Source organism: Ambystoma mexicanum, chromosome 10, assembly GCF_040938575.1.
Source record: "Ambystoma mexicanum isolate Mex_15411 chromosome 10, UKY_AmexF1_1, whole genome shotgun sequence".
NCBI classification, from domain to species: domain Eukaryota; kingdom Metazoa; phylum Chordata; class Amphibia; order Caudata; family Ambystomatidae; genus Ambystoma; species Ambystoma mexicanum.
In genome coordinates this window covers 137,246,423-137,274,212 of record NC_090932.1, presented here as the reverse complement: position 1 = coordinate 137,274,212, position 27,790 = coordinate 137,246,423, and the positions used below count along the sequence as shown (strand labels likewise).

The 27,790-nt window shown below is 41.7% G+C and overlaps 2 protein-coding genes across 5 annotated transcripts in view; both read right to left on the bottom strand.

Moving 5' to 3' along the window:
* Window positions 1-27,790, bottom strand: part of ZMAT4 (zinc finger matrin-type 4) — a 2,593,958-nt gene that overhangs the window by 813,572 nt on the left and 1,752,596 nt on the right. The gene's annotated exons all lie outside the window — the stretch shown is intronic.
* LOC138491229 (uncharacterized) lies at window positions 18,553-26,008 on the bottom strand. The gene is made up of 2 exons (XM_069617625.1): window positions 25,787-26,008; window positions 18,553-21,025 (listed from the first exon to the last, which is right to left on the bottom strand). The coding sequence occupies exon 2, from the start codon at window positions 20,971-20,973 to the stop codon at window positions 19,183-19,185; it is 1,791 nt and encodes a 596-aa protein (XP_069473726.1). The 5' UTR covers window positions 20,974-21,025; window positions 25,787-26,008; the 3' UTR covers window positions 18,553-19,182.

The following is a 27,790-nucleotide window of genomic DNA, read 5'->3' as shown; positions in this document are numbered from 1 at the left end:
CGAGTATTGAATGCTTACTCTGTTGCACACAATAATAAATCCTAGAAAATTCCTGTTGTAGCCATTTGTTTTTTGCCCGCACTTCACCGTTTCGTTGTCATCGGTGGGTGCTTTACACATGTGGACATGTGTCTGTGTTGCTATAGTCATTGTGGAGGGTTTGGAGCTGTGCTTACCTCCAGTTGTCCGTTCCGTGAAAATCTGTCTGCATTCAGCGCGACTCTGAAACGGACACCATTTTGTTGTTTTCCTCCATTACCTAGCAATCTGGTCCTACTTCGCTGTCTAATGTGGCGGCCATACTTTGGGTTTACGGATACGTTTTCTATTCGGAAACAAGTTTACTTCTCATTTTGTTTTTAATATATACCAATGTCTTATTACAAAATTGTAAATGTATGTTGCGCTTGCTGCGCATTGTTCTATATGTGATTTTTGTAAACGTACGATTTCCACAGATTTGCACTTGTTTTTTTATTATTTAAGTGGAATCAACAGGCCTTTTCCTGAACCTCAAGCGTTTGTCCTGGGAATACGTGTGTAATTGCTTTCCCTGTCTCTGATTACTCCTTTGTTGATTAATTGGAGCGGTTTCAACATTGTTGTCCTTATTAATTGTAGTCGCAATTGGTTGTTGTCATGCTCATGTCATTTATGAAATAATATCATACACTACCATAGTATCAAGAAAATATGCTTTGCTCTTAGTGTGCACGATCAAAGATACATATTCATGCTAGATCTCTGGACCATTAAATTCTTTTCAAGGCGGACAGCCCAATGCTTAGGAGAGTGTTTTCAGGCAACAGCATTGTCCTTAGTTCAGATACTCTCAGGCACTTCCCACCTAGGAGGCTTTCTGGCAGAACCTAGCTGGGAATGCTGTGCGCTGGCTGGGTACCAGTTATGGAGCTGCTGGACGGGTCCTCTGAGTCCGGTATCTCCCTATGGTTCCCTGTGAGATTTTTAGGGGAGAGATCTTGCTTGCCTCTTGGAACTCCTGGCCTTCCTTCACAGGCGGAAGATGTAAGGTAGACTGTACCTTCAGCTCAGTCCAAATGTGTCATCCTTCTTATTCCTTTCAAAGTCTTATGATGATCTACTATATTGAGGGGTTCAGCCCTCTTTTAAAGCCAAATGTGGCCAAGTGATTGGTGCAGGCCATGCCCACCTAACTGAACCAATCTTGGTCCCCACCAACAATCTTCTGTTATGCATGAGGTCAGCAGCAGAGTGCTCTGCAACAGGACAGACAAGGGGGTGGCAACATATATCGAAGTCCCACCCATCTCCCAATCTGTTGTAGAAGATTGTGCTTGGAGCAGACTTCCTGTCTTCCCCAAACCACATACTTCTCCCCTCTGAAAGGGGTCTGCTCTGCAGGTACACCTGCGGTAACTGCTGTACTGAGACAGTCCATTCACTGCCTTTCATAAAGATAGGTGGGAAATAGCTTCAAGTTGACATATTGCATACCAAAGGGGTGTTAGGTCCGCATTTGCTGTTGTCTATTCTGGCAACCAAGCCCCTTCAGGCCTGCTTCAATTATCTTTCATTAGTTTGCACTGCCACCAGCCAGTGGACAAAAGGAAAGTAAATCCATGGAACCTTCGGTATTTAAATTAAGCTGCCCATGCTGGATGAATGTGTGCCTTCCTCCTCCTTGAGATGCTTTGGTGTACCCAGGGCTGTCACATTCTAGATTAATATAACAGTGGAAGACGGAGCCTGTAGGCTGTCCTGAGTTTCATGGGGAGCAGAGGTTATTAGGCAGGACTGCTGGTGGTCATCACAGGTTGGTACCTGGTGTCTGTGTACGTCTGGTTCTGTTGCCCGTCAGATCTGAAACTCAGGAAACAGTTGGGCACTAAGAGAACTCTCTTCGCTCCTACCCCACCCAACTAAGGACAGACACCTACCAGCCTTGATAAAGACCTCTACGGTCAAAACACGTGTCAGCACCACATATAATAGATGAAACTCAATAAAAATGAATAAGAAAAAATGAATCTTGTGGACTCTACTTACCTACTCAGCTGAGTGGGGACGAGATGTTTTTGTACTACAGCACCAGCGCCAATTGAGTAGAAACTAAAACCAAGCTACCAGGACATACGTATTAGGCACCATGAGCACAGGCCTTCCAGTTTCTACCTACCGACTGCTGGTGCATTAGAGATTTGAAACAACAAACAGGCGCAGCAACCCACAGTTCCTAGTGCTAAACAATTCCCCCATTGATATATGTTCTTGCACAGATGAAGCAAATACCAACACCTCATGACTGGCATTCAATATTCACAGTTAGCCAGCCAGTACCCTGGAACAACACGTTGGAAGATCTCAACCCCCAAGGATATTAAAAAAACTCAGATCTTTGTAGCAGAACAGGCCTACATATGTGAAGAACCTGATATATCAGGGGTCCTTATGGATTGGTTTCCAGTAGTATACCGCAGTTACACCCACTTGCGAGAACACTGTAGCACCTTCCACGTCTGCCTTCATGTCAATCATGGGTGGGGTTCCCGTTTGCAGTCTTTTTGGGGGCAGGCACATATCCACATATGTTAGAACTGCATGGTTTGCTTTTGTAATGACCACTACTTGCAAGACCCACAGTGCTGGGACTGTGGCTCTCTGAAAAATGCCTTCCTTCCCCACATTTCTGAACTTGAATTCTACTTTCCTGCTCAGATTAAGAGGGTTTCTCTTGTGCTGAGGTGCCACCAGCTGAACAGTCTGTTCAATGTGTAATTGTTTTAATTGACCTTTCAGTGAACGAATTTCATGGAACAGGTTTTGCTGTTTCTGGAACAGAGAATCAATATCATGGACCTACAACCTAAATGGAAATAAATAGTAGCCTGAGTGTATCTACTGTGGTACAGCTGAAATGGTTTCTTTCTCTTGATATCACATAAAATGTACTTGTATGGATACTTGTCATGAAAGCCCATCTGGTACTATTGGAGTAGATCCCTCCATATATGAAAACTTTTACATCGGGAGAGACCATGTTTAGGAGTGCAACTAAACATTAGAAATGAGAGAATAGCATGATGTTAGACACCCCTGTGTCTGAGTATTGATAACTCTGTGGATTGGATGATCACCTCATATTTCGGACGACAACATATCCTGTGCATAATAATGTGGAAATTAGGAACATTTTGTTTACATCTTACACTCGTGGTACTTCCATTTTGTTTTGGACTCCTGCTGCCTTTAACGTGGGTGGCCTAGCTGTGGGTGTTTTCGGTAGAGCGGTAACTGGAGCCACCACTCTGCAGTCTCTTGCTAAATGGTTTCCTTTCAAACATCTGCCATAGGTTTCTCCAATCACCAGACTGTCTTATAAATGAGGCAGTTGACATCCGTAGTAATCACTCGATGAGTGATGTGTCTTCAATTGGGCCTGTGGTGAGGTGCATGCAGTTCCTTTATCTCTGCTGGCCGCATGACTGTTGGCTCTCTCACATGTTCACCTCCTCAAGACTCAAGTATTGTAATCCTCTTCCATATGATCAGCACACACTGTTGCTTACTTGCATAATTCCAGATTTCGTTATACAGAAATTCTTGGCTCTGAGTCTGAGAATCTGTCTTCACAGCCTCACCAAGAAAGAGCCTAGAATGATTTTGACTACTGTGACATCTTCCACATTTCAAAGATGCCATTGCCATGTGCTCCATCAGGGAATGACTGACTTCTCGAATGTTTAACTTTCTTGCCTCACTAGGTCTAGTTCATGCTCTGTGTTAAACATGTGCCTTAACATACTCGACCAGGATTATTTTGGTGGTCTCATTGGAATCAGCTTCTAGTCGCAGCATCGTATTAATCTTGTGCATTGCTCTTCGCCAAAGAGTATCACTGATTTGTTCGCCATGTCATCTGTCTCTTTTGTGGAAGCAAAGTACAAATGAAGACATTTCCAGCAACAACTTGGGCGCCAGTGAGGATGATGCTCAAGAGTGCTTGATGAAATGCCACTTTGGACCTTGGTGAACTCTGCACACAACTAAAGCATGGACAGTTGCTGGATGTTGATGAGGAAACTGACCATACTTCATCTGACACTGTCCTTGCCTGACTTGATCTTTCTGTCTGTTCACATGGCGCCTCACCCACCGTGGTCCAAACTTTCTGCCAACTGCACAGAGCTGTAGTGGGTCCTGGTGGCACCACTTCATATGTTGAAAATATCACTCACATCCAGCCAGCTGATGAGCCCGAAAAGCACCTTCATTCACTTTACTAAGTAATTGCTTTGTATCGATTCATTTTCTTTTTTGTTTCTTTAATTGTATATATATAATTTTTTACATGCCAGCCCCCTTGTGAGCTTTGGGGCTGAAGGCACAATCACCGCTCCTTGACAAGCAGTCTTTCCTCCACTAGCACTGCCGTCCACTCCATCACCTGAACAATGCAGCAAAGCATGAGTGCTACATTTAGTGCCGGCCAAACAGCAGTGAAACATCTGTCACCTGAAACAGCGACGATGGAGATGCATAGGGCTGTGGAACCCGCATCAATGATTGTCGTGCCTGGTGCGGGGTAGCACATGGACACCGGATGTAACAATGAGAGCCATGGATCCCTTTTGCACTCTTATTTTTGAAGTGTTATGATGTTCTCCACATCACCGTGCTATGGCACTAAATCAATAGCCTTGTATGGAGTGTCCACAATAAATTCCTGTCACAAGCATTGGCAATGCCAACAGTTTGGGTTTTTCTGTACTCATGGGAAACACACTTGCCAGGCACAGGGAAACGAACTTGCCAGGCACAACCTTAGTGGTGTTAACTGGACATTGATAGTAGCAGGTGCAAAACGGCGCAAGTACCTCAGCATTTAATAGCAGTGCCTGGCAAATATCTAGACAAGCCAACACATTTGGTTTTGCCAATGCTTGCTTTTAACAGGCCTTCACTGAAGGACGTTCAGAGTACTTATAAATCGAGTAATTTTGTAATATTTTAATATTGTGTAACATTTGAACCTTTCATTTTATGAATTTGGATAATGTGTACAAAGTTATTACTGTAATTGCATTACAATAAAGAATTTTTTAAAAAGTAAAGTGGCGGAAGGCAGACCTGTTGAGACAATTATATTACACCTGTAAGGGGTTTACTGCTCCAATGAAGCCATTAACTCTAAAGAGTGCTTTGAAAAAACACTGGAAGGCACAAGGAGCACACGGTTTGATGGTATGGCTTGAGTAAAGCGAGCTCAGAGTTCCCATGAGGTGGTGTTTCGGGCGGGGAGGGGCAGAAACTGGATGGGAATGGACATGGGGATTAGACATGACCATGTGCAGTCACTGGGTGTGCAAATAATCAAACAGCATCTACAAACTGTGTGTGCCTCCTCACGTGGCATTTCTTCCTATCTGTACTCTAATGCAATAGTTTTGGATTGTAGTTGTCACAAGGGACACGTAATAGCCAGTGGTTGAAGTGGGCGGGAGCGCTTGGGAGTGGTGCTCCTCTACTTTAATTAAGTCATATAGGATTTACTGTTCCTATACCTTTATTTTTATAAAGGAACCATTCTAGAATCGTTTTGTTTTTACAATAAAAAGGTAGGAAGCAGTTGAAACTTGCACTTGAATGCAATGCACTGAACGTTCCCTTAAACACCATTGTATTTCTTTGGGGGTTTGTATTGTGTGCGGGAGGGGCTTGGCGACAAGGTTTGTGGAGAGCGGGGGCTGGCCAATAGGGACCATAGTTCCACTAATTCTTTTCGTGCACTTCAACCACTGGTAATAGCCCAAACTAAAAATGAAATGTGGAGGGACTTTTGCAACATGGGTATAAAATAAAGTTGTTACAGCTATAACGTTAGTTGCTTGATGTCAAGCGGAGCACATGCACGAGTTGTTTACATGCATTCACAATGTCCATCGATGTGCAAAATAAATTGCACATCAGTTTGCGCTGCACATATGGGTTGCGACAAGGGTCTTCCCTTCTGGGTGCTTGCATGATACTGCTCCACTGGTCTGGTTCTGAAAAAACTATTTCTCAATATGTTAAGATTGTGTCTAACTTTCTTTATCACGATGAGCACATAGACAGGCCAAGCTGCTATGATAGTATAGTACATCAAAACGCAATGTCAAAAACAAGGCGCTAGACCAGTGCCTTTTTTACCGAAGGGATATTAAAAGTGCCATGGACTAGGAATAAACGTTGGGGGCCACCGTTCTCTGAAACCTAAGTGATAACGCGGCTGAAGATGTCACTATTCAAACTTAGAAGGCAGCAAAATACCCCATCTCTGAATGTTCTGAATATCTATTATCCACCAAGGCAGGCCCGTTCAACTGACACATAGATAATACATCACCATTATAGCACCTGCAGCAAAATTACATACTGGAACGCAAGCTGTAAATCATGTTTTATTGAGAAACTTGACATTAAGAGGCACATTGACACTAAAATATTCCAATCTTCTGATTGATTTCAATGGAAGAGTTTGAGAATCAGAGTTTCAAATATAGGATGTATCAAAAGGTGGCAATAATAACACCGCTCTGATAGCGGTTGCTGGTAAGAGGGGACACCGTTCACTAGTTATAGCCTTTGCTTCCAGCTTATAACATCCCTGCTGCGTAAAGGTGATGCAAGTGGGGTGCTCGGCCTGTTAATGGCTACATGTCAGCCATGGATCGAAAAGGAGGGGTTAATAGCTTGTGTACATGTGCAGAAAATGCAGCCTCAAAGAGGGGCACTAGCAGACGATTTTCTATAAAGTGAGAGACGAATATTATTTATTTGTATACATGGGAAATTGTGCCAGGTATTCATCGAAAGGGCATGGGTACAGCCAATTTTTGCGTTCACATATTCGCTCTTGAATCTACTAGTACCATTGAAAGATTGCTTCAAACTCCTACGTATGCATGTTCGTATGTTATCGGCTCCGCTTGTCTGTGCCATAATGGACCTGAGACCGACAGGGCCAGTGTCAACTATGATTTCCGTGTGCCAGTTGGGGTCAAAATAGGCCAGGCGGCGTGCCTCTGCCAGGGCTTTCTTGATGGACTCAAAGGCTTCCTGGCATGCAGGGGACCAGATGAATGTCAAAACGTTTTGCAACAGTCTCCGAATCGACTCGGTGATGGACGCGTAGTGAGGGATATAGCGCGTGCAGTACCCGACCATACCCAGGAATAACCGAACTTTCGCTACTTGCAGTGATTCACGCAAGTTGGTGATGGTTCTGACCTTGTCAGGGTCAGGTGACATGCCGTCAGCAGAGAAAATGTGACTGAAAAACTTCAGTTTCTTCATGCTGAACTGACATTGCTTGATGTTGAGCGTTAGGCCAGCATTCTGTATCGCTATGCATGTCGCTAGCAGGGGTGCATTGTGGCCCTCAAGTGATGTTCCAAACACAAGTATATCATTGCTGTAATTCAGCGTGCCCTTGATTGGTCTAATAACCTGCCTTATGGTCTCCTGGAAGATTTTGGCCGCTGAGGAAATGCCGCAATTCAGGCGTCTGTACCGAAATAGGCCTTCCTGTGTGGCAAAAGTTGTGATGCCTCGTGATTCGGGTTGCAGTTCTAGCTGATTGTACCCTTGAATCCAGTCAGGTTTCGAGAACATCACAGATTGTTGAGCTGCACTATCATGTCCTCTATGCACGGCCCATGGTGGCACTCTTTGTATAGCAGTGTTAGCCATCCTCATGTCCATACACAGACTTAATCGTACACCTTTCTTGGGTACAATAACCAGAGGGGACACCCATGGGGTAGGGCCCGTTGCTGGCTCGATGATCCCGTCATTGAGAAGTTGATTCAGTTCAATGGAGACACCCTCTTGGAAGTGAAAACCCACCCTCCTGGGGTGCTGGGGAACAGGCCTGACAGCTGAGTCTTTGTGTTAGGATCTCTTCCTTGGTGTCGAGGTTTGTATCTGAGGAGGCGGAGTTGATTGTGCACACTATATTTGTTTTGTTGCTTCCGCCTGCAGTCGAGTGGATCACATCCCCTTCGTGAAAATGGAAGTCAATGAGGCCAAAACATGACGCTGTATGGTAGCTGAGGTGGCACCGGCTTTTCATTGGGCTCCTGATGACATGGATAGTGGTGTCCACCGTCAAACCCCTGTGCATGAGTTGGCGCTTGAAGTGTCTGATGGCATGAAGGGGTGACGTTGCGCGGCTTTGATAAATTCTTGAGTAAGTCTTCTCTAGCTTCAGCCTCTCTGGGATTTGCAGAAATGCTTGCTCCCCCATGATGTTCACTGTGGGGCCAGAGTCAACTAAGAATCAAAACTGCCTGTTCCCAATATTGACTGATATTCTTGGTGCCTCTCTCACCTCCCTGCTGTCCTGGATGAGATTGACATATTCATCCTGGTACGATTGTTCATAATTGACACTTCCGTAATAGGATATGGACTGTTATGGGTCCTTGTAGACCTGATAGGTGTGTGGGCTCATCATATTTATTGTCTTCTCGGGGGGCGCTGGTCATAGTATCCGTAGTCCTGTGAGTATTCAGGTGCTTGGTATTCCTCCACTGCTCTAACATATCACCGTTGACCTGGGTGGTAGAACCTGGTCTGGTAGGTTGAAGCTTGCGGTGGCCGTCCATACATCCTGATTTATGGTTGTGGGTTCATTCTTGGAGTAGGGAATGGTCTCCTTTCCCTACAGACAGACTGGAAATGGCCTTTCCTCCTGCAATGGGCACATCTTTGCGAGAGGGCAAGGCAAGCCCCTGAATGTGGAAAAGCCATACCACACCGGTAGAACTGCCTTTGCAGTCTGGGTCCAGGCTGGTTGGATATCTTGTACAATGCGATCCCTCTGTCCCTTGGTTGCTGGGTCGATGGCTGGATCGCGGCAATGTGTTAGGTGCTGTCCTGCTTCTTGACGGGAGTGCCCATCATGGAGGCTGCTTGCGCATTGACCCTCTCGAAAATTCTTGCTAGCTCACTTACTCACAGAAAACATCCACCACTGGGCACAATACATAAACAGCATATTGCTGATTTTTGATGGTACAGAAGAGCATTTAACAATCTTTTTGAGTTGGCTCAATAGCCAGAACCCTTACCTTAATTTCATGATGGACTCAAGCAAAAGACAGATCCATTTTCTTGACCTTACCCTGACAGCTAAGGAGGGTAGCATAGCAACAACTGTTTATCATAAACCCACAGATAGGAACTCATTGATACTATTTCAAAGCTACCATCCCAAGACACTCAAAGAGAATTTGCCTTTTGGACAGTTTCTGCAGTTCGGCAGGAATTGTTCCACCTTATAAGAATATGACACACAAGAATCTACAATAGCAAACAAATGAAATAAAAAAACAGGTTACCCAAAACAAAACATCAAACATGCACGGAAACATGCCAGACACATCCCACGTGATATTACACTCAACATCCAATCGGAGAAATAGGGGGTGAGACGATCACTGCGGTACTGAGCGATTCACCGCTGGTGAACCGCCTAAAAAGATCTTGAAACTGAGAGCAATTCTGAATATGGGCAAAAGTAACATCCATACCCCAAGGTTCACCATAAAACAGAGAAAGAACTTACGAGATTCCTTGGAACACACACATACAAAGAAATACCAACACAGAGAATGCATTGGAATACCCCAGGACCCTGAGGACTTGCTCCATGTGTGAAATGTACGTCCTGTCACACCTCAATATATATAGGGTGGCATTTCCCCTAGACACAGAGGGCTTTTACCAACTTCAACACTACAGATGTCGTCTATCTGATTACCTGTCCTTGTGGCCTCAGATATGTTGGCATGACATTACGTGCAGTGAAAATAAGAATGGGAGAACACATGTACATATTATAATGAAAAAAAAAAACTTGCAGCCCACCTGGAAGAGCATTTCACTGGGATGAGACACTCATGCCTTGACTTCACCTGGGCCATTCTGGAAAAAGTGAAGGTGCTAAAACGTGGGGTAGATATGTTGGGTGTTCTGACCCACGTTTGGACTATTATGCTACAACATTTGGTGCTGTGGGCTTAGGAAATCCAAGATGGCCGAAAAAGCCCACATGTGCGCCAGAATCTATGAAAACCGCGCAGTTGTGCACATTAAAATGGTTGCCTAACTTGCCACCCACCAATGCAAGCAGGATGGGCCGGGGTGCCATGAGTGAAATGTGTGCCAAAGGAAAAACCGCACTTTAAAATCACCTTTTGTTTCTCTGAATGCCAGCTCAAAATGCCTATTTGCAACACATCCAAAAATCTCACTGAACACCAGCGGACATCTGGCAGAATAAAGTATTGTGGGCATACAAAATCTGGAAAGAGGATGAAAAGTTATATTCTGAAGTGACTTGAAGGTTTATAACAAGACTGGCTGAGCTGTGGATCAGCAGTTTAAGTAAATTTGGACTGAAAGACACTAAAAATCTAAATGTTTAAAATAAATGAGTGACCTACTTTTGAGTGTCACATAGGCTGCAATTGTTTAAATGTCATAGTTTTAAACTTAGAATCAGCATTCTAGCTGCATATGTAAAAAATTGTTAGTTATTTGAATGCAGAAAACTGGGGAACAGAAACGACATGTGGCTAAAAACTGGCTTAAAGAGATTCCAATTTTGCCTGGCAACTACCCCCATCAGGAGTGAATCTTGATTCACAAGTAACTTCCCAGGCCTGGCTGTTTCCTGCTGGCCACACTAAGGATATGCCATCTCTCTGATAATTGAATTAAGGGGAGCCCCCACAGAATACAGGAGCTCTGAACAATGCAACCCCCTTCACCCAGGCAGATGGTTTATTGCAGATGTCGTAAAACAGCTTCCTCTTGGCAGAAGCTGGGAGGGGCAGGGTCTCTGAGCTTGGCAGAAACTGGAAAGACTGGTTTCTGTACCATGTGACCTGAAAAGACACACCCCTGTAGTCAGAATATGGTTTTAGAAAAAGATGGATCATTCATAGAGCGGACTTGTGAAAATTATTTAAATGATACCATAATTCTTGTGTTTTTTCTGCCCACATTTTAAGACGTGTTAGGACCCGGTGGTATGTTCAGGGGGGTTTTAGCGGAAAAGAGGATATTACTCAAAATGTGTGCATGTGAAAAATCTGACACTTCATCAACTAATGTCCATACTCCTTGCGCACATGTGTGTAAATTTGGGTTAATGTCCGATATTGCGAAACCAGTTAAAAAGTGCAAATGTCGCCATTTCTGAATGCAGGCTCCCAGGAAGAGCAGATTTGGACAGGGTATACCTCCTGTGATGCATGATGGGTGCATGTAATTTCAAACCACTGTGTAGCTATGAAATATGTCTTTTGGGTCAAAATATAGATTGTGTGTAATTTGACAGGGGTGGGTTCTCTGTACCATAAACAGACCTCATCATGATGACACTTCATTTCATTCCCCCAAATAAGTGGAATAGGATGAAGTGGCCAATGACAAGTGGAGAGGGGTAGAGACTAGTGATGCTGCACACACACCCACTTTCCAAACACATAAAAGCAGACAGACAGGACAGATAGGGACCTTCAATTCCATTTGCTGCAACGCACTCTGCCGGACCATACCACATCCAGAGATCCAGACTTCAAATCCATCAATCTCCAGAATCCAGAGAGGCTAGAGAGAGAGCAGAGCTAACCCAGACCACTGTTAGCAGAACCAGAGAGCTGACCTAGATCACTGTGAAGTGCCGAGACCAGACCAGAGTCCAGTCTAAAACCTGACCAGATCCGTGGCGAGGCCCATTTAATTCAAGAATATAGTGTGAGTACCTAGTAGAACTGTGCAGAACCAATCTCTTAGTTAAAATAATATAATTCAATCCTATTTTAATCTAAGTAGAACTGTCTCCTAACTGTCACCCGTCATTTGTAAAGCTGTCACCTGTCATTTTCTAGTTGCAAGCTGCACTTGTCTTTTTGAACTTTAAAATTTCAAATCTGAAAAACGACCTTTATTTAATCGCTCATATCTCCGTAACCGTTTGTGCTAGAGACTTGCAGCAACTTTCCTCAGAAAGCTTCGAATCGTGGCTTCCCTCCGAACCGCATTCCTACCCCCGATACCTTTGCCGCAATCGCGAAAAACGCACTCGCGAATTTGCCGCGATTTGCAAATTTCTCAACGTGTGAAAACAGCAGTTTTCTTGCTTTCAGTTGCCAAAAATTTGTTTAACCTGCTAGTTACTCCTAGATCCTTGCTAAAAAGCCTGGACTAATATTAACTTGATACACTCACCCTGAACCTCAAGAGGGAATTAAAAGCCTTTTAGCATATTTTTCACTTCATTGCCAGCACATGTAAAAGCATTTTGGGCCTGTGTTTAAAACTCCGATCTGTACTCTAAGCTTGCTGGGTGAACGGGATTACATTTGATTGCATTTCTGAGAACTTTGTGCCTCCCTTCCATTTCCTTGCATTGCATAAAGGGGGGAGGGGATTGCCAGAGAAAATGATTACATTGTTTTATTGAAATCATATTGAGTATTTTCTGTATTGCATTTTCATTCAACATTACATCCATCTGAACTTATATAAAGCATTCTCTACCACCTTCTTCTTCTGTTCCTATTCACAAGTGTGCTAGTGCCATATTCTCCGTTGTTAATCTTTATCATATCAGATTAAGTGTGATATCCAATTATTCATTTATTATCAAAGTGTGATATATCTATACATTGTTTAATTTTTTTCAAATACATCTTTTAAATTTGCAAAACAAACCTACTTCTTGGCTCAGTGGGGTCAGGGGGATTCTAAGAGAGGGGTGTTATATAGGGGTAGTCATCCAGAACGCATGAACTGGACATAAAGATATATCAATAAGGGTTTCCATTCAGTATCCCAGACTAGGCGTTGACTTAGCTGTAGTGTTGAATTGAATCCTCTTACAGATATTTCTTCCTTGTTATTTAAGAGAGAGCAATCCTGGATTTTTCATTTAAAAACGGACACATTGGGACTCAATGAAGTTACTAGCTGACAGACCCTATTCACCTTGTGAATGATGCTCATGTACAAAGCAGCATGAAAGTAAAACACTGCAGCAGGAAAAAAAACGTAGCATGCCCGACAGCACACATGATTCATAAAAAGTGGCATTTTGAGGTACAATTCCCAATGAGGCTATTAACATCTTTTGACTATCCTGCATAGTGGAGCTGGATTATTCCATTCCATGCTGAAACTCCATCTTTCAAGAGATCCTCCCCAAAGAACATATGGAACCCCTAAGTGAGATATATTAAACACAAAAAAACCACTATCTTACACTCTGTCAATTGTAACATCTAAGATTACCAGGCCCAGTATTTGATAGAAACCAAATAGTGGTTGTTGCTCATGAGTGAGGTTTTGTGAAGCTTTTCCAAGCCTCTTTTACAGCTTCATCCACCCTAATTAAGACATACCAAGATGGTGCTCTGTATATTTTACATGATTAATATATCTAGAGAACAACCCAAATAGAGTGACTAATTGAGTTTTTTCAAATGTGATTGTAATACACCTGAAAATATGTAGTGATTACACATTTTTCAAGCAAACCGATTGCTTCATTAAAAAAAGAGATTAAAAAAAACAGAGAACCTCTGTGCCTGATTATATATAGGTTCTTTTTCCAATAATACACAAAGTAGTAATAATACAATAGTTGGTTACATACATTGTGGCTGTGAAACACAGCTTCACACTCGGGGTGCAGCATATTTTCTAGTGTCAGCTGCACCATTGAAACATGGCAGACTGTGTCTTAGGCAATTTGTTTCCATCTACACAAGTTCAGCATTTACATAAAGGCTTAACTTAACACAGCCGGCTCACGGCAAATCTTCAAAAGCGAGCTGGCGCATTTTGTCATAATGCCCCAGAGACCAACTATGGCTGCCACCTCATGGGGGACCTATTTATCCAGCAGATGCTACCTCTGTCCCTCTTGCAGACATATCAGGTGGGGGGAGATGGCATCTGCTGGACCAAAGGGACAGAAAGACCAGGAGAAGTGCATGGCAGCCCCAGGACCTCAAGCCCCAGCAGCCCCAGAGGCAGCGCGTAAAGAAACAGGCATAGAGGGCCTGCAAATGTCGTGGAAAACGCCCAACCGTAGGTGCATGTGCAAGCCAGGTCGCACATGTTCACGCTCGGCTTTCCTCACGGGCGGACGCATCAAGGAGAGCTCCGAGCGGGCGAAATGCCCGCTGCAGGGCCATACAAAGCCAAAACCAGACTCCTCGGCCCCACGGCCTCGAAGATAAGTACTTGGGCATTCCAGTTCCGTACTAACCGCATGGCAGTTAGGGGTTGAGACACAGGAGGGACCCGATCACTGAAGCAACCCTGGAGTGCACCGGAGCACAAGGCGCGCTGGGGAGTACCCATGGAACTAAAATTGCATGCGACTAAATCGCATGAGAACAAGTGTGCAAATTGCTAAGAAGAATCGCATTACTCAGTAACACACATACTAATTATTTCACATTTGGCAGACGCAGCGGACAGCCCTCAAGATACCGCTGGTGCAAGAGACAAGCCTAGACCTCTGGCAATTCACTGAAGCTAAGCGCTAGTTGTTTTTACTTCTAGAAACATTGGAAACTGTGATATGTATGAGTAACTGGTGCTGGAACCAGTACAAAACCAGAAACTGCGCGCATGTAGCGCCACTATCGCATTGCATGTCTTGTTGTTGTTGGTAATGCAGGTACTGGAGGAAGTGCCCCTTTTTGTAGCCTCACATTGGGGTTCAAGTACAGACAAATTGTCACAGTCATGGGTGCTGGCTTCTGAATCTGTGTCAAGGAGCAAAGCACCCACAATATTGGAACCTGGTTGGGGGATCTGTAGCTCAAATCTTCCCTATCATCATATCACAAATTAGTTTGAGTACATTCTTTCCGAGTATTGCTTTTTCTTATGGGGGATTCACTCCACAGTGTTGAGTTCCTGTTTTTTCTTTATCCTTCGAGGTTTTTCACATAATATGTTTCCCAAATAAAAGTTAAGAATTTTATTTTGCTTCTTTGGAATGCAACCTTTATTAAAAAATTAGGTGTTGATCTAATATCTCTCAGCTACTAAGAAAAATTATATAAGTCGAGAGGTAGACTTCATGAAACAGTTTTATAAGTCATATTTGTTAAACATCATTTGGAGTGTGTGGACCAGAGGTAGTCAAAAACAACTCCTATTTCTTTCGATTTGAGATGTATTTCTTGGTGAAGACTCCGAATCTACTGTTTTAGTAAAATTTATACGATCCCTTTTCGTGTTGAGATCCAAAAATGACCTGATTGAAGGATTTCTCTGATCCGTCATTGTTTAAATCTAGTCACAAGGAAGCCGACCGGTTTCAGTGGTATTGAGGTAATTGGGACCACTTTCTTCAACACCTCTACATTTTTAATAAAGGTTGCATTCCAAAGAAGCAAAATAAAATTGTTAAGTTTTATTTGGGAAACAACATATTATGTGAAAAACCTGGAAGGATAAAGAAAAAACAGGAACTCAACACTGTGGAGTGAATCCCCCATAAGAAAAAGCAATACTCGAATAGAATGTACTCAAACTAATTTGTGATATGAAGGAGCAAAGCACAACAGCTTTAATTTAACAAATAGGTGCTTGGGGGGAAATAAATCAGTGTAGCATAAATGAGTAGTGAAACCTCAAGAGTGAATCTGCTTGATTGCATGAATGTACATGTTGTATGAATGTTAAGGTGCACCAAGAGTTCACACTCGGCTAGTGCATCCCATCAGCAACAAAACAAGAGCCAAGGAGCATGTTTACCCTAACTCCCCCTACCCATCCATAACTGCTTCCTTACCCTCAATCCGGTGTTCCTACTAACCTGTACCCATCCAATCCGTGGACCCTAAACCTCTATCCCCGTGTTGGTCACGGTGTCCTGTGTGCATTAAGTCCCAGGTGCCAAGACGGTCAAAGGGAGGTAGGAGTTTGTGGTTCTTCTGCGCTGGACCAAGGCTCTACAACACATTTCTACTAGGAATAATGTCTTCTAATGATTCAGAAAACAAAGTATGCCCTTTGTTTTGGTATTATGAACACATTGCATTCATATGGAGATTCCATCTTGCTGCTCACGCACACGTTCATATATACACCTGTAATACTGCCCAATGAGTTGAGGTTAGTGTGCAAAGGCAATCACTCCAATGAATTCAATAAGCTACTCAAACTCCCACAGGCTTTAGGTCATTTCTTTATTGAAGTAGGTGTGGACATCACAGACAGCAAACAACAACGCATTTCACCCTTGTGGGCTTTGTCAGATTGTACTATATATTCAAGTACAAACCTTTAGTTGCAGGGATGTTAAGGTTAGAACCTAATGCAACAAAACCCTTGACATTCAGCTAAAACTACCTTACCTTTGCACCCCCTGTTGCACAGCCTATGACCACAATGATGGCATCACAGATCACATCACTGATGACATCACGTTCAACATGGCCTTCAGCCATGGTCAGTGTGGGCAAATATTTTTTTAACAAACAAATGAGTACTAGTCATGGCCTTCAGTTATGGACAGTGGTCACAACCTTCACCCATGTGCACTGAATATTTTAAAACACTAATAGACTACCAACCATAGATTTTGGTCTTTACCAGTGCATACAGCTTTCACCCGTGTCCACTATATATTATAATCCCTGTTCAGGCACTAGCCATGGACTTCAGCACAATATTGGCCAGTGGCCACAATCTTTGGCTGTGCCCACTATATATGAGCCAATAGCCATGGCCCTTGTCCTCTATCAGTTTGTTCATCTTTTGACCATGTCCACTATATATTTTAAAATAATAAAATGCAATACGTGATGGCCTTTGGCTGTGCCCACTTTGTATTATACACCACTAACCAACCAATAGCTATGGGCTTCGGCCATGCCCACTGCATATTATATACACTAACCAGCCACTAGAAACAGAAAACTAGCCAGTGGCCACGGCCTTTGGCTGTGCAGACTGTATATTGTAACATATTAATGCACACTAGCTATGGCCATTAGCCATGGCCACTGACTACAGCTTTCAATGTTGCACACTGTATATTTTTAAACAGTGATTGGATACTAATCATGGATTTTAACCATGCACCTTGGTATGTTTGAACAATAACTGACCCCTAGCTATGGCCTTTGGTACTGGCCAGTGACCCACGCCTTCATCATGGCCAAGTCCATGGCCTAAATTGTTAAGGTAATCAGACCTTTCATGAGAGAACCTATAAATTATGTTATGTCTAATTCCATTATTGATGTAATCAGTTATAATCAATGTATTTGGTGGTTTTCACCAGTGATGTGATTTGAAATCTAATCCGTGTTCTCATACAACATGTACATCTGTGATGTGATCATTGATGTCATCATTGTGGTCATAGGCTGCGCAACAGGGGGCATGTAGGGTATTTTGTGGAGATTTGGGGCCTGACGGTATTTTATTACCGCCGAGAAATAACTTAGCAATAATCACTCTTTGTATTCAGATTTGGCCATGTGCAACAATAATACAATGGACATGCATTATTTCAGCACCCAGACCTGCATATTTGGTATACGTGGTTGGTGGTATTTTGGTGAGCATAATTCCCTTGTTTTATTTGTGGCCCCAATGTCCAGAATCCCTTATCTTCGCTTAGATTTTTCGTGTGATCACTAGAGAGACCTCAGACCTGCATTCTAGGGAAACCACAATTTCCAGGGATAGTGTTGGTGCGCCACCATGGGCAAACTCACTGACTTATTTACGACAGAGAGCTATATGTGGTAGTCTTGTGGTAATTTCCACTACCTTATATACGGTAGGGAGCTATGTTCAGAGAGTCTCTCTTCCCGTTGGCTCATGTACCTCCAACAAGTTATACTATAGTCACTCACAATTATTCATACTGATTCTGACATACACACATCTGTCTTAAAATGACCATTGCACTGTTTAAAAATCTCTCCACATCATTGGCATTGTAATGGTAAATAGAAAATAAACCACCCGTCTGTTTTCAAATATTTTCTGTATTATAAAATTTGCATTTAGACATGATCTCATTTTTTACAGCAATAAAAGGGAACAATCAAAGCATTTTCAATGACACACTGCAATTATAGTGGCGGAGAACAGAACTTAAATTGCAACAGTAGCACTTGATTAAGACACGCACGGGACTTTCATTTTTCTACACTGACTGCATACTTTCGTGCACACACACAGCTCCCCCAGTTAGGTAATTACCTTATCTGTTTAGAGGATTCTCTCTGTGAATGTGGCTCTCTTGGCTTAACTCCAACGAAAAGGGACGCTTGCCTTCTCAAGCCGGGGTCATTGCCTGGAATTCTCAGCTTTTTCAGATAGGACAGCCTCTGCCAGTGGAAATGTAATTCTTTCAGCTTTCCCCAGTCTCGACTGCAGCAGGACACCCCCACAGCCAGGTCTTCTCCCCAGTAGTGCAGAAAGATGTCCCCCCGTCTTTTTCCCTGCTACTGCCCACTAAAACTTTCCTCTCAGCCCTCTTTATGACGTGTTCCAATGAAATCCATCATCTCTCATCCTCCTACTCTTTAACAATAGCTTCGCTTATACATTTGCAATTGTTGCAAATCTGACTTCCTTCCTCCTGCAGTTACTGTGCACAACAACACGGAGAATCATGCAGAGAAGAGAAAAATCTGCAGACTCATTTAAATGGTTTTCAAAGTATGCCTAATTCTGCAGTAGAGAACACATTTTATTAGTGGGTTATATTAAAATAAGGTTTTATTAGTCAGGTTAATTGTTAATAGATTAGCTGTTAATTTTCAAATGTGTCTCTAGCAATATAGGCATTTCAGGTGAAAAATAGTGTGCATTTTTAAATGAACACGTGTGCTTTTAACTGTAAAAATAGCTTTGCATCTTACATGTTAAAATCGTTTTTTGACTGAATAGCCTGTCTTTCCTTGTTAATCTGCTAACCCATATAGCAATGCACCGCACCCTTGTGGTGGTGCTGCAAAAAAAAAAAATGCTACTTGTGCAGTAGTACTGTACTCTGTGCTGTAACATGCCATATATCCTTACATATACCCTCCTTTTGTTTTTAGAACTTGGCTTTAATCCAAGCCAATCTCTAAAAACAACTTGTTCTTTCTTTTTCTCTTAAAATGCATGTGTATTGGGATATCTTTCTCTTCCTGACGTAGTCAGTAAAATCAGTAACATTTTCATTTTTACTGATAGCACAATCAACCATCCACCCATGATTAGCACCAGGATAGCCAAACCCACTATTGAGCGTTCCCCCCAGGTTCCCCAATTAAATCTTTCCACTTCTATTATGCCCAGATTACTAATTGTAATATTGTTTTTTCGCAAATTCATTTTCATAACATGTCTTTCCTTGTGATTCAATAAATATTCCACATCTGGATCTATTGGAAAAGTATCCCTTTGAAAAAAATCGATGTTTTCCACTTGGCTTTCCCAAACATCATTTGTTACATGGAACAATGTTAATCCTCCAATTGACACAATTGCATCCTTTGGAACCTGTAAATAAAAAACATTATATTTTACCTGTTTAACCACGTATGTTCCATGGTTTAAATGTACTACCGTCATGTTCTTTAAACAGGTACTGACCAACCATTTACCTCTGACCATCTTAGCCTGTGCCATTTCTTCACTCCCCATATTACTAATAATCACTTCACATCCCTCTGATATACTTGGGTCAGATTTCAATCCACAAATAGCATCTGTGGCATCAGGAACAAACGGTTTACCTGGACACATATAATTTTGTTCTTTAAATGTTACACATGTTTCCAGGTTTGGTATTAAATAAACTTCAGGTTCCCATGACTGAAATGCCACCACTTCTGGAGTCTTAATCTTAATGAATTTGTCCTCTTGCCAAAATCCCACGTTGTGTACCCACTTCGTTTGATAAATAAGTTCAGGGGCTACAAATGGGATGCATAGCAAAAATCCGATCTCTAGTCTTTCCAAGTCCACATATAACGGCATTGCATTCCCCATTTCGAATGCAATTCTTATCTGTATAAGGTCAATTTCCCTCCTGGTCAATCTTTCTATCATTTGCCGAATGATATCCTGCGAAACAAAATACAAGGGAATATGTCCTTGAATCAATTGTGAAACTGCAGTTTGAACTTCTCTCATATAATTCGTTAATAGTCTATCAACAGGACTCATTATGTTCAATATTTCATTTAAAGTTCTGTCATGCTTAAGTATTATTTTAGTCGCCCGTTGCATCACATCCGCTTGTTCATTTAGAATGATTGCAGTTTCATTTATGAACCTTACTTGTTCATCCAGTCCCCCTCTAATTCCATCTAATGTCTTTTGTATTATTTCTAGGTCAATACTCAGTTGTTGTGCTTTAGTACTCAGTGTTCCTACCGAAATAGAATTGGCTGTTGATATTGTAGTACCTATTATTGCTCCAATTATAGACATTACCATTGATATCGCGAGCATCACCGCACCTCTCTTTCCTCTCTTCTTCTTAATGTCTGCTGAATTCACGAATGTTTTTTCCAATTGCATTAATATATCTCTTATTGACTGCTTAGCGTCCTCTTTTCTTATTTCCAGCCACTCTTTAGTCTGTTCAATCTTAATTCCGGTATTGTTCAAATGTTTTTCAATCAAAATCTCAGGATTCAATGGTATGTAGATATTTTGGAAAATCATCCTTCTATCACTCATGATGAATCCTGGTGCTTCTTCTACCGCGATACCAGATGCTGGTCCAGGTTCAATGACAACCTGTGCTTCTGAATTCTTGAAGATCCCTCCAAATATCACTATCGTTAAACATGTCATCGGTATCATCTTCAATGCTGATCGCTTTGTAGCCTTGGTCTTCACCCCTCTTTGGGGCTTTCCCGGAATCCGTCCTCGAGGTCTCCAGGACTCCATCGTCTCCCGTGGCCTCTGGTCCCGGAACCTCCGATCAAATAATGTTAATCGTCTAAATCAAAATAGAAAATAAACAGATTAAGTACATAGCACAATACTAACTTCATCCTTTTGCCAAAAATAAAACATGCTCGGTAAAAATACTTCGTTTTTTTTTTTTTTTTTTTTTTTTTTTTTTTTTTTTTTTTTTTTTTTTTTTTTTTTTTTTGAAATTAAACAAAGTTTAAAAGAAAACAAACACATATAAAACAGCATTCAATATTTAATACACTTTCTCTCTGCACACCAACCACGAGCTTCCGTTATATGTGCATTTATTTATTTATTTATTTATTTATTTATTTATTTATTTATTTATTTATTATATATTTTCACATATATTACAGTGTTTATGTGCCATCCTAACAATCAACTTTTTTTTTTTTTTTTTAACTTCTTTGTCACTGCCTCCTGATCACACCCATTTATTTTCTCAAGGGACTCTATCCGTTTCCACATGCTCAAGCTGCCTGATCTCATGTCTGGGATGGCATGGTTTGATTTGATTTACATGGACAAACTGCTCTATTGCTGTTTCACCTTCCTTTTTCAAAATTTTATACACTACAGGAGAGACTTTATCTATAATTCGAAATGGCCCCTGCCAGGCTGCCAGAAATTTAGAATTTTTCTGTTTACTTTTTCCAAAATGAAACTTGTACACCTGATCCCCTACATTGTATTCCTTTACTGATGTCTTTTTGTCATAATATGACTTAGCACTGTCAGCAGCTCTTTCCAGATTTCTCTGCACAAAAGCAAATGCATGTTGCAAATGCCTCCTCAGTTCATCAATATATTCATGAACTGTGGATGCACTCACTAGAGTTTGCTCATGTGTTCTGTATAGTAGGTGTTGTGGTAACACCATTTTCCTACCTGTTAAGACCTCATGGGGGCTAACACCTGTTGCTTTGGTAGGAGTCGACCTGATTGCCATCAAAACCAATGGTAAACGCAAATCCCAGCTGGAACCTGCTTCTGCCACAAATTTCTTTAAAATGTCCACAACAGACCTATTGCTTCTTTCAACTGTACCTGACGACGCCGCCCGATATGCGATATGTAGTTTCCTTTTCACACCTAGTATTTGCCATACCTTACTCATTAGAGTACTTGTGAAATGACTTCCTCTGTCTGACTCAATTCTTTGTGGCAACCCAAACCTTGAGAACACATGGTTCACCAGCAATGTGGCTGCTGTTTGCGCACTACAATCTGGTGCGGGAATGCACTCAATCCACTTTGACATCAAACATACCACACTCAAAATATAGCGGTGTCCCCTGCTTGACCTTTTTAAAGGACCTACATAGTCTATTTGCAAATCTGACCATGGGAGAGTTAGGCCTCTTTTCATCAATGGTGCTCTATGCATTGGTGAAGCAGGTTTAAATTGGGCGCATACTAGACATCCTCTAGTATATAATTCCACATCTTGGGACATATGTGGCCAGTAAGCATAATCTTTTAGTATTTCTAATGTCTTTTGTGAACCTCTATGGCCTGCAGTTATGGCATCGTGTGCATGGTGTAGCATTAGTCCTCTGAATGAAAGGGGTACTACCCACTGTATTTGCCCTGTTATGGACTCTCTAATCATGAGCCCATCCTGTAATCTAATTCGTGTTTTGTTCTTTAATAACACCCTCAACTCTTCTTTTCCCATACAATCATTTTCTGTTAAAGGATTTTTTTTAGGATCTATCAAATGATTATAATAGATTCCCAAAATTTGATCATTCTTTTGTGCCTCAATCAAATCTTGGTCTGGCGTGTCATGACTCCACTGCACCACCGGTTGATCTACCTCCTTTGGTGCTTTAGAACGTGTGACTGCATCAATTTGTATTTCACCCATTAAATAATCAATAGGTAGCAATTCTCCCATCACAGCCCCAATCTCAGCCAGATGGTCTGCCTTATCATTTCCCTCCTTATCCTCTCCTGGTGTTTTTAAATGCCCACGAATTTTTCTCCAGTATATTGTTAAATTATTTTCTGACACCAATTTGTCTATGGCTTGTATCATTTTTCCATGTTTAAGTGGCTTTTTGTTGTATGTAACCATGCCTCTTGCTTTCCAACCAGGCAAATACTCCACAAAGCTATTCCGTGCATAGTCAGAATCAGTCACCAGGACAATTTCACTGAACTTTTTATCAACTGCAGTAGCAATTGCTTTATAGATGGCTGCCAATTCCGCCACCTGACTGCTCCTATCTCCAATCCTCATCCCTATACTAGGAACGCCTTCACATTTCAACCAGACATTTCCTATTCCTGCCACTAATTGTTTATTACTGTCATTTTCAATGTGAAAAGCACAACCATCCACATATACAGTTGGCAAATCCTTGCATGTTTTTTCATCAAAAGCTTTGTGTGGTGATTGTTCAAATTCCTGCAAACCAGCTTCCACTTCCATTTCATTTGGTATTTGTTCAGCTGCACAGTCATGTAAGTCAGCTAACCCTTGAGCAATTGGGCTCTTTTTATTTTGTCCATATCTTACTTCTACGGGAAAACCTTGTAATGCCAGCGTCCATGAAGTGATTCTGGATTGCGCTAGATTGCCTGATCTAATTCTTTTACTCTCTAAAAATTGCAAAGGTTGATGATTTGTTTCAATAATCACCTTTTCTCCCTGAACAATGGGGCGAAAATGTTGTAGCGCCCACACAGTGGTTAATAGGGCCTTCTCGCATTCATTAAATTTCATTTCAACTTGGGAAAATGCCTTACTTGCATATGCAATGGTTTTGTGATTCAAATCGTGTTTTTGTGATAACACTGCTGACATACAATGTTCAGAAAAGCCTATTTCTATAAAGAAATCCCTATCCTTTATGGGGTATGCTAAACATGGTGCCTTTACAAGACATTCCTTCAATCTAGCCACTGCATCAGATTGCTCTCTTTCCCATCTCCAGGGAGTATTTAGTTTAAGCAGTTTAGTCAATGGTTGAGTGATTTCTGCATAATTCTCAATGAACTTTCTGTTATAGCCTGTCATCCCTAATAAACTTTTTACTCCTTTCACATTTTTAGGATCTTTTAATCTTTGTATGGCCTCTATTTTCTTCCTTTGTGGATTTAGCCCATGTTCAGTCACTTCATGCCCTAGAAAGTTCACTTTTTTCTTGCACCATTGTGCTTTTTGCAAAGATACTTTGGCGCCTGCTTTCTGCAATTGGCCAAGCACATGTCTTATTTCATCAAAATGGCTTTTAAGGTTTTCATTTTTTATCAAGACATCATCCACATAAACTATTGTCCCTCTTTCCGCTGCATCCGGCATGGCCTTTCTCAAAAATATGCCAAATTCACTCCCACTATTGATGTACCCGAACGGAGCTCTAAGCCAGGCATATTGAGTCCTGTCAAATGTAAAGGAAAATAGGTGTTGTATCTCCTCTGCCAATGGCACACACCAATATCCAGATGTGAGATCTAACGTGGTAATTTTTACTTGCCCCATCTAATTCAGTCTTTAACCTGTTAATTAGCTGAGTATCATTCTCTTGCATTCGCAGTGACTTGTTTAAAATAAACCATATTTTGCCGCATAGCCGTATTAAACAGTCTTTCTCTGCACTTTTATCGGCTGCATTCAATAATCTTGTAAGGCAGACCTGAATTATGCTGCCTTCTGCAAAAATATGGTCTAGTTTTTCTTTCTGCACCTCACCCTGAATGCGGTTACTCCATTCTAAGGTACTGTTCGAAGACCAATTCCCATGTGCAAATAACTTTGCCTCTAAATATTGCACTAGATCTGAGAATGTGGTTTCCCTTTGTGACATTCTGAAATTCGTTTTTAGTGGCACACTGCTATTATAAAATGGGTTCCCTTTAATGTGCAAATGGCAGTGTGAGACACTCTTGCCACGCCCAGTAGGTACTCTATGATCACTTTCCCGGCCTGCAACGCACCATAAATATGTAGGGTATTTTGTGGAGATTTGGGGCCTGACGGTATTTTATTACCGCCGAGAAATAACTTAGCAATAATCACTCTTTGTATTCAGATTTGGCCATGTGCAACAATAATACAATGGACATGCATTATTTCAGCACCCAGACCTGCATATTTGGTATACGTGGTTGGTGGTATTTTGGTGAGCATAATTCCCTTGTTTTATTTGTGGCCCCAATGTCCAGAATCCCTTATCTTCGCTTAGATTTTTCGTGTGATCACTAGAGAGACCTCAGACCTGCATTCTAGGGAAACCACAATTTCCAGGGATAGTGTTGGTGCGCCACCATGGGCAAACTCACTGACTTATTTACGACAGAGAGCTATATGTGGTAGTCTTGTGGTAATTTCCACTACCTTATATACGGTAGGGAGCTATGTTCAGAGAGTCTCTCTTCCCGTTGGCTCATGTACCTCCAACAAGTTATACTATAGTCACTCACAATTATTCATACTGATTCTGACATACACACATCTGTCTTAAAATGACCATTGCACTGTTTAAAAATCTCTCCACATCATTGGCATTGTAATGGTAAATAGAAAATAAACCACCCGTCTGTTTTCAAATATTTTCTGTATTATAAAATTTGCATTTAGACATGATCTCATTTTTTACAGCAATAAAAGGGAACAATCAAAGCATTTTCAATGACACACTGCAATTATAGTGGCGGAGAACAGAACTTAAATTGCAACAGTAGCACTTGATTAAGACACGCACGGGACTTTCATTTTTCTACACTGACTGCATACTTTCGTGCACACACACAGCTCCCCCAGTTAGGTAATTACCTTATCTGTTTAGAGGATTCTCTCTGTGAATGTGGCTCTCTTGGCTTAACTCCAACGAAAAGGGACGCTTGCCTTCTCAAGCCGGGGTCATTGCCTGGAATTCTCAGCTTTTTCAGATAGGACAGCCTCTGCCAGTGGAAATGTAATTCTTTCAGCTTTCCCCAGTCTCGACTGCAGCAGGACACCCCCACAGCCAGGTCTTCTCCCCAGTAGTGCAGAAAGATGTCCCCCCGTCTTTTTCCCTGCTACTGCCCACTAAAACTTTCCTCTCAGCCCTCTTTATGACGTGTTCCAATGAAATCCATCATCTCTCATCCTCCTACTCTTTAACAATAGCTTCGCTTATACATTTGCAATTGTTGCAAATCTGACTTCCTTCCTCCTGCAGTTACTGTGCACAACAACACGGAGAATCATGCAGAGAAGAGAAAAATCTGCAGACTCATTTAAATGGTTTTCAAAGTATGCCTAATTCTGCAGTAGAGAACACATTTTATTAGTGGGTTATATTAAAATAAGGTTTTATTAGTCAGGTTAATTGTTAATAGATTAGCTGTTAATTTTCAAATGTGTCTCTAGCAATATAGGCATTTCAGGTGAAAAATAGTGTGCATTTTTAAATGAACACGTGTGCTTTTAACTGTAAAAATAGCTTTGCATCTTACATGTTAAAATCGTTTTTTGACTGAATAGCCTGTCTTTCCTTGTTAATCTGCTAACCCATATAGCAATGCACCGCACCCTTGTGGTGGTGCTGCAAAAAAAAAAAATGCTACTTGTGCAGTAGTACTGTACTCTGTGCTGTAACATGCCATATATCCTTACAGGCATGACGTTAAGGTTAGCTGAATTTCCCTGTAACTAAAGTTGTTTCCTTGAATTTCAAGGGTTTTGTTGTTCCATAGATTTTTAAAAATGCTTCCAGACACCGCTAGCATGGTCTTCGGTAAAATGCTACCAGACCACTAGCCATGGACTATGGATTTCAGGCTTTGAGAACTCAATGTTTTTAGGCAATGCGCAGTGAGACTAAATGATTTGCCATGTACCACACACTTTGGTAAAGGAGCATGCTCCAAGTGGTACAGCCCTTTTCGCCACTGTCATTTTGCTGCACACCAATTTGGCACAGCCATTCTGCTGCAGCACCCATTTCGCTGCACCCTTTTCATCACAAAAGCCTTTCCGGCACAGTTATTTTGGCACGAGGGATGTGTGGACGTGGCTGACATTGCAGCAACGTCTAAATGCCTTCATGCCAAATAAGATCACAGGACTGCACTGCAACAAACCTTGCCACCTCCTAGTTGTGTTGCTTTTCTTTTAATTCAATTAAAGAAAAAAATAGAAAAAACATACATCCTTGAACACTGGTCTGCCAGAGTTCAAGACTCAGCATTTAACCACTAGGCTACAATGGCTTGTCGCTTCACTGGGCATACATTTCACACTTGGCCTACAATTTAATATTATCAATTGTAAAAGTTTAAGTATGAAACTTGTGAGAATTCAAGCGATAACATCATTGTAGCATAATGATTAAGTGCTGCATCTCAAAATCCTGCAGGCCAGTATTCTCCAATGGCAGTGTTGAGCATGCATGTGATTTTTTAAAAATTTTTTATTTCATTTTTTCTGTTTTATAATAATGCCCAGAGACGGTGTAGTCCACTTTTTGAATATATGTGCTTTGTAGGGGGGACGTGTGGTGTGAGGTTGTGCATGTCATATGACAGCGTGTACATGCAATGTGTGTGTGTGTTTGATTTGAGCATCTGTGTTTACATGGTATGAAGGTGTGTGTGAGCAATTGTGCATGCAGGGTGCATTTTCTCTGTGATGGCAAGTGTTAGTGTGGGCGAATGCATGTGCACTTGTGTATTTATGTAAGCATTGACACACATTGTGTGTAGGTTTTCAGTATCGGTGTGTGTGGTTTTGTATGTGTGTGGGTTTGTGCACGTGTGTGCATATCTCCATGTAATTCGGAAGATGCCCATCCAG